The sequence below is a fragment of the Poeciliopsis prolifica genome, unplaced genomic scaffold (assembly GCF_027474105.1).
Source record: "Poeciliopsis prolifica strain line A6 unplaced genomic scaffold, Auburn_PproV2 SCAFFOLD014, whole genome shotgun sequence".
Taxonomy (NCBI): Eukaryota; Metazoa; Chordata; class Actinopteri; order Cyprinodontiformes; family Poeciliidae; genus Poeciliopsis; species Poeciliopsis prolifica.
This window is the reverse complement of record NW_026562389.1, coordinates 4,686,137-4,698,553: the sequence shown is the minus strand read 5'-3', so window position 1 is coordinate 4,698,553 and position 12,417 is coordinate 4,686,137. Positions and strand designations below refer to the sequence as shown.

General features: G+C 40.4%; 1 protein-coding gene across 1 annotated transcript in view; it reads left to right on the top strand.

Annotated features, from left to right (window-relative positions):
- ikbkb (inhibitor of nuclear factor kappa B kinase subunit beta) overlaps nucleotides 1–12,417 on the top strand; it is a 30,299-nt gene that overhangs the window by 15,854 nt on the left and 2,028 nt on the right. Inside the window, exons 7-18 of the mRNA XM_055039435.1 lie at nucleotides 4,280–4,369; nucleotides 4,460–4,584; nucleotides 6,185–6,292; nucleotides 7,198–7,327; nucleotides 7,395–7,589; nucleotides 7,662–7,776; nucleotides 8,862–8,985; nucleotides 9,634–9,785; nucleotides 9,918–9,979; nucleotides 10,053–10,153; nucleotides 10,239–10,288; nucleotides 10,385–10,484. Coding sequence (XP_054895410.1) covers nucleotides 4,280–4,369; nucleotides 4,460–4,584; nucleotides 6,185–6,292; nucleotides 7,198–7,327; nucleotides 7,395–7,589; nucleotides 7,662–7,776; nucleotides 8,862–8,985; nucleotides 9,634–9,785; nucleotides 9,918–9,979; nucleotides 10,053–10,153; nucleotides 10,239–10,288; nucleotides 10,385–10,484 — 1,352 coding nt within the window. The remainder of the gene's footprint in view (nucleotides 1–4,279; nucleotides 4,370–4,459; nucleotides 4,585–6,184; nucleotides 6,293–7,197; nucleotides 7,328–7,394; nucleotides 7,590–7,661; nucleotides 7,777–8,861; nucleotides 8,986–9,633; nucleotides 9,786–9,917; nucleotides 9,980–10,052; nucleotides 10,154–10,238; nucleotides 10,289–10,384; nucleotides 10,485–12,417) is intronic.

Genomic DNA, 12,417 nt, shown 5'->3' with positions numbered 1-12,417 from the left:
GTAGAAGTTTCGCGGCTGGGTTCGAAAGGAGACTGGGTGCTGTGCTTGGTTGCGAAAGTTTTGCGTGAAAATTGATTCCTGCGAACGACAGAATATAGGAGATTTGACTGACGAAGGTTGACAGTGGGTGATGAAGGCGAGGACGTTGGACACGGTGACAGAGTATGAGGTAGAATTAATATCTCCTGGCTGAGGATCACCGAGTAGGTGGTTGGTACGGCGAAGCTTAGGCAAGAGGGCTTGGTCGACCTAGCTGACCTGTTGTCTGCAATATTGAGGCGCAGCAATATTGCGGGGCGATGTTGTACAAGTACTACACTCTGGTGAAAGAATAGGGACCTCTCCGAAAAGTGACTTTTGTAGAGTTGAAGTCACTGACTGAATGTTACTTGGGTTAAATTCTTAAAGTATCTGAAATGCCCTGTACTTCGAAACACTTAAGTAGTGAAGTATATAAATATTTATTTTATTTATTTAATTTATTTTTATTATTATTATTAATACAACGCTGCTGTAGCGGGGCCCTCCAAGGAGCGCGAGCCACATTGTTGGAGGGTGCCCTCCGAAGGGCTGGAGGGGGCCCTCCGAGGGGCGCGAGCCGCGTCGTTGGCGGGGGCCCTCCCAGGGGCGCGAGCCGCGTCGTTGGCGGGGGCCCTCCCAGGGGCGCGAGCCGCGTTTTGAGCTGTGAATGATGTGTCAGCGCTAACTAAAGGCCGAAGGCCGCTGGTCTGCCGGATTACTAGGTAAGAATGTGTTAAAGACTGTCAGTGCTCCATCGCCAGGCATTTGAAAGATACTCACGTTGCGGATAAGAACGTTGAGCTTCACGCACAGCTGAAGTTCAGTCCGACATGAAATGGAAGGCTGAGGATGGCCGATGGCCGAGCGATAGATAGAAGCTGTAGGAACACTTGGACAATGGTTATGCTGAACCGGCTGTGGGTGCAGAATAGATAGTAGTGCCTTTCGTTTGGGAAGCTTATGAGGAGGTTGTAGTGGTCAGGGAAGGATTGGGAACGGACTAAGAAATTTGAAGGATGCTAGGAAGGAAGCGCGTGATAGGGCGCTTGGTGAAAGAAGACCCTTTGTAACGGAGATACCTTGACTAAGGATCGAGGAGAGACTAGATGATGTGCTAGATCGCTGAAGCGCTACACAGAAAATAATTCCGACAGGCAGAACTGGACGTGACAAGTTTGGATCAACAATCATCAAGACGGTGAGTGATGAAGGTGAGAACTGGACGTCTTAAAGTATCTGAGAGAACTGGAGGAGTAAGGGAGACGGATTCATAACTGAGCAGGACTTGGTGACTGATTGCCGGACGACGTAAACGAGGAAGGAGTAGAAGGGCAAAACCCGATTTTGTGCCATTTCGTGCTGAACACAGGAAGGGATATAGAGTGTCATTTAGTCGAGCGTTGGTTCTAAGAAGGATGGATCAGCTCAGGGAGAGTAATGGCCGTGAGTGACAGGCAGCAAAGACCTGGCTTCTTTCATAGGCTGAGCGAGTTCTACGGGAATGCAGAAGAGGAAATGAATGAAAGGTATAAATCTTGGTTGACATGATCGTCACTTCTAAATTTGTCCAGCAGATGGTAGCAGGAGACCATGAGAAAGCCATGAACTGCGTTATCATGAGCTTGAGACTTAAATTCCCATAATACATTCGAATTGCACGAATATACAAAAACTACTGAAATACTGGTGAGACTTATATTAATTTTCGGACTAGGCGATTATGCTAAATGCTTGTTTAGCGATGAGCGTGGGCTCTTAACGCCAGAGGTTGTTGGCAACTTGAGTTTAAGACAAACCGGTTCGCGCTGAATTCGGGAAGTAGAATAGCAGATGCGTACCCGACGCCTTAGAAAACATGTATTGCCTTAAGCGCCGCTCTCTGGTGGCCAGCGAGAGCCGCACAAGAGATCGACCAACTACGCGTATTTAAATGAAAAATAGGCAGAATTACGGGAGCTAACAAGATACTCAGACAGCACAACCCCTAAATATAAAAGAAGCAACAAAGAAACAAACCCTTATCGAACCAGACTTAACACCCGGACTCGTCCGTGACTTTAAAGAATCACATCCTGTTTAAATAAGCTGAAGCTGTGGCAGACAGCCTGCGGGCCTCTGGGATTAGAGGGCAGGGTGTGCCGAGGAGCGACTGGGCTCCTGGCGGAATGGAGCGATCTAAGCCAGCGAAGTGAGGCGAGGGCTTCGGGGCCGGGCGGGGAATGCCGGAACGAAATGCTGAATTGAGAGCCGATTAGGCTGAGATGAGGTGAACCCAGCTCGCTGACTGCACTAAGCGTTCGGTTGTCCCTGAGACGTACAGATTGACCCGCCCAGGGGCGACATGAACATGCATTGAAGTGCTGGTGCACTGACTGAGAGCTGAGCGAACGGCTGATGAACGGACAGGAGCGGGTACGTCTTACCTGGCAACGCCCTCGATGGGCGGGAGAGGTTATGGTATGATGAGACTGAAGAGCCGGCTGGGAGCCGAGACACGGAAGTGAGCGCAGTGGTCCGGAGGCAGCGTACGCCCGGAGATGAACAGGAGACCGTCCAGCTAATGGAGCCAGTTCATGATGAGACAGCAGAAACAGCAGGAGGAACCAAAGCAGGTCTTGGGGACAACCTGCGCACGACTGCGGGGCAGCGTCGGAGAGCCGCAGCAATTGAACGATCGTGAGCCGGAGCAGGGAACCAGGCGGATGACGGAATGTGACCACGACATGAAAAGGGAAGATGTCCCGCTTCGACGCCGCCGATGGAGGCCGAAGGAAGGCTAGGAGCGGCAGTAGGATCTGTGAGGAGCCACTGGAAGATTAACGAAGTGCAGCCGGCGCCAAGGGATGATTCCTGGACCTGAGCGGTGAAAGAAGGGAAGGACATCTACGGTGCTCTGCAGACCAAAGACGAAGCACAGCTGACGAGCAGGCAGATCCCCGGAAGCTCGTCTTCTTGAATGGACCAGCTTGACGTTGATTGGCTGGGACGCGCAAGGGCGCCGATCCTGATTGGCTGCAGCAGGGTGTGACGTGATTGAAGAGGATCAGCTGTGATGTGGATCAGCTGTGTTCTGTCTCCCAGCTTGAATTTACGCCTTAGCTCCATTTGAGTCATTCTGTCAAACTAAATAGGTAAAAGAAAAATGTTTAGTGGGTTTTTTTTAGTAATTTTTCTGCTTTAAGGTCTTCATTGTGTTCAGTAATTCAACATGGCTTTTTTTAAGTTTATGCTTTTATCTGCAGACACCAAGAAAAATTTGTCAATCTCATTTTGATTTATTTGTCAACCAGAAAAAGAAAAACAAAAAATCTTCTTGATCATACATACAAATAGGTTGATGTGTGTATTTTTCAGCAAAGAAAAATATCTCTTGTTTTATTTTGTGTTTTCTGTTTCATGCAATTAAAAACTATTTAAATATAAAATTGATGAAAATAAATAAATAACATCATACAGTGATAAGTACCAATTCATGTCATTATTTGTGAATATGAGAGATCATGTTGCAAGCTCAAAAGATTTTAAATTTCTCAAATTTCAAAAAAATAGATGTGAACAAAAAAATTAAACAGATAGATAATTACTCCTCTCTATCACCCACTTGGAGGCATCTTTCTTTTCCTCATTAAGAATCACTGATTTAATCTGATTTGGCACAAAAGTGAATGTGCAAAGCTAAGCTTGTTCTCGGTCTTTTCACATTCTTACCTTCTGAGTTGGACAACCGAGATGACCCCAGAGACGGTGCTGTTAGAAATATTTAGACATACAGAACAGTTAATGCGGTTATCAGTGCTGGATGGAAACAGAGGCACCAAATAACGTCAGTGGACCAGATTAAACCAAAAATCCGTACATTTTTCTGTTCCCTGGTGCCTAAAACAAGGCAGAATGAGCTTCGCTGCAGCTACGTCACAGATTTGGATGCTGTCATGTCAGAGTTTACTTTATTTGAGCTGCAACAATTAAAATATGTTTGTCAACTGCTACATTTATGTGTTGACGGTTTCCTGTTGCAGTGGAGAAACCGCCTTTGCACAAGCAGCACCCAAGATAACTGGGAATTTCCAGGTTTTGGCTGAGGTTTTAGGTTTACCTGAGAGAAAAACTCAGGGTGGTGTTTTTTCTTCTGTTCACTGGAAATGTAAACATCCAGGCTGATTGCTGTTTCTTTCATAATATGCCTCCCTTTCAGCTGCCGTATTGCATTTACAGAGACAAAATTAGATGATTTTATCTTTATATTTTATTATTCCAGCTCATCCATAAAATTATAGATCTCGGCTACGCTAAGGAGTTGGACCAGAGCAGCCTCTGCACATCGTTTGTGGGAACACTGCAGTACTTGGTGATTGTTTTAGTATTTCGTCTTTTACCATTTTTGATGTCATCTTTTCATTCTGGACTCTAAATTTGCTCTTTCTTGTTTGTATCTCAGGCTCCAGAGCTTATTGAGAGGCAGAAGTACACTGTTTCTGTGGACTACTGGAGCTTTGGCACGCTGGTGTTCGAGTGCATCACCGGGTTTCGGCCATTCTTACCAACTTGGCAACCTGTTCCCTGGTAGAGTCACATTTTAAATCTTTTATATGTGGAAAAAGTAGGTGATGTGATGATTTAAATACAAATCAGCTTCTTGTTAGTGCATTGAAGGGTTTTTATTCGTCAATATTCTTAATAAAAAGAATCCCAAAATGTTTTTTTACACTTCAAAGCAACCTCTGACTGTTATATAACCTTATTTAAATGCAAAAAATGTATTTTGTTCTGATATTTTGTTTAGATCACAATGGCTATTAGTCCTCGATTCAGCCATTTTGTTTGATTCATTTGATTTTTTTACCAATTTTTTGTGATTATTGTAAATAAAGTCACTAGTGACTCATAAGTGGAAGTAGATACAAACATCACAAAAAACCAACACTTATACATTTGGATTGATTTAAACTTAATTTTTTTCAACAAACAATATTCTAAATAGATTTGTAAAAAGAAGACAGCATAAGAAACTGAGATTTTCAAAAAATTTAGATTTAGAGGAAACATACATTTAGATTAAAGGTGTTTGTTTATGGAAGAATATCGACGACATAAAACAGTCTAAATTTCTCCGCATTTTAAAAATAATTTGAAAATCATTATGATGAAGAAATGTGGCGTTGAATAAGCTGATGTTTTGTCGTGCGTGTTTGTGAATTTGAATTTTGTCGATAATAATAATCTGGGTTGAACAGCTTGATGTCATTGGGGCAAATATAAGTTTATACTTCCATCTACTTCTATTCATGCAGGATTTATTTGTTACATTAATTATTCATATTTATTGAGTGAATTGAATAAAAAATAAGATGGGGGGAAAAAAATCTCAAATCAGACACAAGACAGGATTCGGCCACCATCATTTTCCACGTTGGTGGTTTTTATGCCAAATGTGGCTTTTGTCAACATGGGCTGAACTCTAGACTATAAAATTGTTTAATTTTCTTTCCAAAGACTTGAAACATGTTTTTGCTTAACTGAGTTAGAAAGGTCAGAGGTCACATAAAAGGTGGAAAGACAGAATTTGTTTCAATCTTCTTTTGTACATAAACAAAACTTTGTTAATCCACTGCATGTCTATTGTTGCAACAATGAAAAATCCCAAGCTGGCATCAATAAAGTACCTCTATTTTATTACAGATAAAATCATGCAATCTGCAGTGACTCATTGCGGATCATTTTCACTGTCGGGGTCAAAACACAGACCAGTAATGAAAACTGCTAACTTTCTTCTACCTTATCCCATATTCTATCAGCAGTAACACTTAAAACACTTTGGCAATAATATTTTCTGAAACTAGGCAATTGTTGTAATTTCATTTATTTAAGATAAATGAAATTACATGGCATGCCGACTGGGCTGAACTAAGAAAAACAGGAGTTGCCAATGAATTGCAGGATATGTGGGTTCTGCCATAATCAGTGGCCTTGTTATTTCACCAGTGTGCTGAATGACGCGTGTAGCTCATGGGGGACGCGTTGGAAAAATACTCCCTAACCTTGGCACGAAGTCATGTTCTGGTCTTTACAGAGTGGAATTTCACTCCAATAATTGTCCCACCCGCCCAAAGACACACAGAGGACAAAGTGAACATGAGGCTCTGACCCATCTGTGTCGTTTTAGGCACAACAAAGTCAGGCTGAAGAACGACAACGACATTGTAGTTTACGAGAATCTCTCTGGGGACATCCGCTTCTCCAAAAACCTGCCCCAGCCCAACAACCTCAACAGGTGATTTTATACATAACACACACAAAACTCAGGTAGAAAAAACTCTCTAATAGATCGTTACATATACTTTATAAATACACATTTATTTATAGATGAAAAAAATAAGAGCCCACTTCACTGAAACCATTGATAAACTCATGGTTGTTCCATCAAATATTGATTTCTGAGTTAAAACATTAGTATTGTTGCCTCTCGATTAATATGAACTTGTTTTCTTTGCACTAATAAAGGTCTGAAAGCACTGCTTCTTTTTTGTTATTTTGACCATCTCTCATTTTCTATAAATAAATACAACATTTTTGCTTATATAGGATATTGCTGAAAATTGGATCATCATTTAAGAGTTTCATATCAGTCAATATCAATAAACACTAATTTTGAAAAACCAGTTTTAACGCTTGGAGGACGTGATTTTTTTTCAGCTTCATTAAAATTAGTTTACATCGCAGAATTGCTTTTGAGACACTTTTTTTTCTCATGACACAAATTACATGATGAACAACATTCAGTTGTTTATCATGGCACAAACTACAAAGGAGACAGGAAGTAGTTGGAAAATGACACTGCATGGTTTTTAATGGCATGTCGTGTGAACAAAGTTATTCATTAAACGTGTTTCTTATTGAATGTAAATTTTGGATTTCCTTCAAACCCATTGGCATCCTACCAGTTAAATCAAATGATATGAATTAAAACCGTTACATTAGCTGGTCTAATCCTAGTCAAATTAAAGAATACTAATCTGATTTGTTGGAGTTTCTTAAACAGATTTCAAAGCACATAGAAATAGTTTTGTTGACTTAAAACATAAAAAGGTCAGTCTGGTTTACTGTTTCAAAGTCGTGTTTATTTTCATGAAACACAACGATGTGATTTCATCTCCATCTCTGTCTGTTGTCTGACAGTCTGTTATCGGAGAGGCTGGAAAAGTGGCTCCAGCTCATGTTAAAATGGTCGCCAAAGGAGAGAGGCAAAGACCCCAACAACACGCCCAGCGACTGCTTCCACCAGCTGGAGTCCATACTGCAGCTCAAGGTGAGCAGAGAACCATTTTTACTTCTACATCCGGTTTCGTTTTTCTCATTTTATCCCGTCTCTTTAGCTGGTTCATGTCCTGAACATGATGTCTGCTAAAATCCTGATATACGCCATCTCGGATGACGAGACGGTAGCCGACCTTCAGCTGAGGATTGAAAAAGACACCAACATCCCTGCAGCCAATCAGGAGCTGCTGCTGGAAGCGGGGCTGGTCTTGGAGCCAAACGCGCTCGCCACTCAGTCCGCAGTAGATTACATGGTAACAACGTCTTACAAGCAAAGTGTAGCATCAAACCTTGAGACTGTGACACATTATTTTGCTTTTCTATAGGAGGTAGATGGACGACGAACAGACTACACTCTTGTTTTCTTGTTTGATTGCTCCTCTTGCACGTATGAGCCCCAGTTTAGTCCTCGAATACTTCCAGAAAATATCCGCTTCATCCGTAAGTACACAGCAGCAAACTTGGCATGCTTCAGATTGCAGAAAGGTCCTGAAACCTCCTCAGGATGTCCATGCACAATGCAAAACACCAACTCTTACCAAGTAATCTTACTCTTATTTCTACTGCAAATATCTTATCACACTGGAAATAGGACCAAACAAACTTCCAAGTGTCTTTTCAGAAAGATATCACAGCTTGTTTTACGTAAATAATTCTTCAATATTGTTGAAAAAGTACCAGTTCCACTGACAAATAGATTGATCTGTAATGTGACAATGTTCTCATGTTATAAGTGGAATAAAATGCCACTGGAACTAGTCATTTTTCATGAGTATCAAGAAATAATTTGCTTTAAACAAATTTCTATATCTTGCTGGTAAGTTACTTTTAAGTTAGTTTTGTCTGAATTCAAGTTTACTAAGATATTTGACCGAGAAACTACACATAAGATTGAAAGGTCTTCAGTTATTGCATCTAAAAGAAAATCATGACCTTAAATAATAGCCTAAGTCTTTTCTTTCCTTTTTGTTTTTTGTTTAGTGATTTTTGCGAGGCAAACTATCACCACTTCTTTTTTGCCGAAAGACGATTTAGATTTTTTAGTAACACTTTATTTGAAAGGGTGTGTTTAAGACTGACATGTTATGAATACGATATAACAACTGTCATGACCATGAAAGAGTTTCCATAAATATTTATGGATTTATTGTTGTCATGAAGTGGCATTTGGTCATTGTTTACCAAATGCATTTTTAAAGTGCATTAAAAATGTCAAATGTTTTTCGGTAAATAAGAACACTTTTAAAGCAAAGTTGCATCAAAATAGCATTAAAAGTCCATTGAAAGTGTCAACTCAGGCAAACGTTTGAGTCATCTTCATAGGCTGAAACATGACTGAGCATAGAAACAAGCCATTAGCAGCTATAGCACATTGCTTTCTGGCTTGCTAGCTAGTTAGCACAGTTTTGCTTCCCTCCATTTCTTTTGTACATATCTGTCATAATATAGTTCTTAAATGTTATTAAAAAGATCTTAAAATGTGTAAAATTTGAGTTGATGAAACCTGCTCCTTGTCTCTGTTGCAGAAAAAGAGCCCAGACACACTCTTCCGTACAGCCAGCTGAGGAGGACTTGCGGCCAAGTGTGGCACACCATCCGCTCCCTGAAGGAAGACTGGCAGCGGCTGCAGCAAGGCCAGAAAGCTGCCATGTAGGTCCAACACACGAGTTCATCCACACAGAACCGAGCAAACGTTTTAAACCACTCCTGATTTATGTTTTACTGCTATGGAAACTAAAGGGAAGTCCTGGAAATTATCTCTCCAACTGAAATACAATTTAAACAGCAGGATTAAAATATTCAGAGTTAGAAATGCTTATGGTAAAATTTTACCCCAGTGGTTGAGAATCGGAGCTGAACACTCACTAGGGGGTAAATTTCTACCCCATTATTTGTTTTTCCAAGGAAAAGGCAGTGAAAATAAAGGAGAGTGAAGATTGTTATCAGAAAACAGCCTTAAGATTAAAGTTAATCTTACAGTTCTAGTTAAGATTTAACTTAAATTAAACTCTAACTTAAGTGAACTTACATTTTAAATGAAGTTAAATCATTGAGAAGTTTCGTTATTTAAGTTAACAAAAATGTTAAATGAAGTTATAGCTTAACTTAAGTTTGAACAACTTTCAGCTTACTTAACAAGACAACTTTAAAATATCACATGATTATTTTTAGTTTTTTGGAAACAAAATACAAACTAGGTTAAGGTGGCAAATGAACCAAGGTTTTTTCACACTGTTTACAGATTTATGCACATGCAGAAAGAACATTTGCTTCTTCTTCTTCTTCTTCTTCTCTCAGCATGAGCCTCCTGCGGCACAACTCCACTTTGTCCAAACAGAAGATTGAGATGGTTTCCATGTACCAGCGGCTGAGAGCCAAGCTGGATTTCTTCAACACCAGCCTTCACATCGACATGGACAAGTACAATGAGCAGACGGCCACAGGGATCGGTACATTATATTTTTATTTTGCAGACCTCTGAACGAGATTAGGAAATATTGACATTTTGCCTCAGGAGGAGCTAATTTACCCAAACTGTCTGAGTGGCATTGGAATCACTTGTATGTTTTTGCCTTTTAAAGCGTCTGAGAAACTTCTGAGCGTTTGGAGGGACATGGAGCAAACTGCCCTGAGCTGTGGGCAGGTATGCTGGAGTGTTTCATTGTCTATGTGAGGAGTGTTCGGATTGTTCAAAGGATTAAAATGTGTGTTTGAAGGCCCAGGTGACTGAACTGGAAGAGGAGATGATGAAGCTGCAGCCAGACATCGTGGATGTGCAGAGGCAGCCGTGGAGGAGCGGAGAGACTTTGGACACGCTGTGAGTCTGACCCAGAGTATAAAAATAAAGCCAAAAAACCCGCTTCTCCTTCAGCTCAGACTCACTTCTGCTTTTTAATCCTCAGGGAAGGAAAAGCCATGGAGTTGTTCCGCAAACTCAGAGAAAAACCCAGAGGTATGGGCTTTGTTTTTTTTTGCCTTTCTCAAGCATCAGCACTTGTCTGGGTGTCTGAAAATGGAAACAAACAATGTTCTGGTTTTCCTTCCTCAGACCAGCGGATGCCAGGAGACGGCACAGAGACGGCCCGTCTGATGGTTCAGGCGGTTCAGTTCTACGAGAAGAAACTCAGAGATTTCTACACAGTCCTCAGGTACTTCACTAACATTCACATGTAATGTAACTAATCTGACCTCTGCCTGTGCATTTATCAGCCAAGAAACAGACTAACTAATGGAAATTAATTACAAATGTATTATTGTTATAGCATAATGTAGTCAAACTTGTAGTAAACACAAAAGAACTTGCTTACATTCCTCTAGGATATTTAAGGTGTTATGGTGAAAAAATAACTTCCTGGCATCTTATCTTTTCGTGTTTTAATGAATGCATGTTTTGCACACATTGTCCTTCATGTCAGATGAGTTTTTATAGGGATTTTAATTAATATAAACCATAGTCAAATATTCCAAAGTTATTGTTAGTAGTTTGACTGTAATGAATGCTGCATACAAAGTTATATAAAAACAAAATACATTTCAAACAAAAGCAAACAAATCAAAAGAAGAACAGTAGCAAAGTATATTTACATGTTCAAAGGAGTGGGTGAAAGTAAAATTATGAAGCTTTACATTTTTTTCGGGAGGGGGACAACATGAAACCATTGACCAAGGGATTTATTACTTATTTCATCAAGTATCATCAGTTCATACCTAATTATGAGTAGAAATGCCTATCAATGCACTGAAATTGGCATCAGCAAAATAATTTTTCTTTTCCATTCAGCACAAATCTGGAATAAACTTCCAGAAAAGTGCAAAACATAATCACTGGAACAGACACCAACATATTTGATTTGTATTGATTATTTTGATGATGGCATTCAACAAAATGTATCGAGTTTCTCAATGATGCTTTTATGACTTTTTATTTTTGTGTTTTTATGATGCTGCTGAAATGTGACAATAAATTAACCTGATTGATTGAGTGGATAGGGGACCAAAACAGTGTCCAGCCCAGGGCTCCACATTCTTGTAAATCCAGCCCTGATCACAATAAAAATAATCTTTCCTAAAGCCACATCCTTCCGTGTTTATTCGAATGGAGGACTGAATCAAAAATAAAGGATTTAATGATGTTAACTCAGACAAAACCCAGACGTGTGACAAAACAAAACGAGGCACCACAGCTCAGAGTCAGGATAACCAGCACAGAATAAATACAGAGAAGAGTGATTACAAGTCAGACAAGTAAAACCAAGTGGAAACAAGAACCCTGAGGGGATCTAACAAGACAAACAAAACAAACAGAGGAACAAGAGAAATTAAAAAATCACAAAACCATTTCTGCAAACAAGTAGCCCGATTGTTTCTTTGCATTGGCAAGGAGATCATAGATTTCTCCTCACACAGCGCGCTCTGAGGCCGCGGGCGCTACGGTGGCTCACCTGGAGCCGTGCCAGTCCAGTCTGGACTCAACGAGGTTGTTGCCTGTCTATAATTTTACTTGACTAAACCAAGCCATGTGTGCATGATGCATTCGCTACCAGTAATACCAGAATGCTTCCTCATACCCGATCCAGTAACCTCAGGGTTTAACACACAAGCAGATGCACGACAGAAGAATTCTTATTAGTTGTGCAGGAGGCTCCACTTCTGCTTTTCAAAGATGAACAGTTGTATAGTTGTCCATCTGTTTGTAGTCATTTTCATGTATGGGTGTAAACGTTGAGTTAGAAGAGACGTGGCCAGCAGCAGCTTATTTTGATTTAAAGTGAAAAGCCAGAAATAGGCAGGACTGAGGCAACTAAAATCTGATCATCTCAGAATAATTTTGTGCTAAAAATGTACTGAAGATGTTTCATAAACTGGGGGTGAACCGATTTTATCAGCCAGCCAATTTATCATTGTCAATTTCCTTAATTTTTAGGAAATAGTGATTGGTCGATACTTGCATGTGAAGCTGATCTTACCTGCTTCAGCAAAAGTCTAAAAATCAGCCACTGTCCTCTTCTGCTCTCCTGTGAGAGAAAATTGAATAATAGATCGACCCGACATCTTTGCAACTTTCTTGCTTTATCTAGTAAC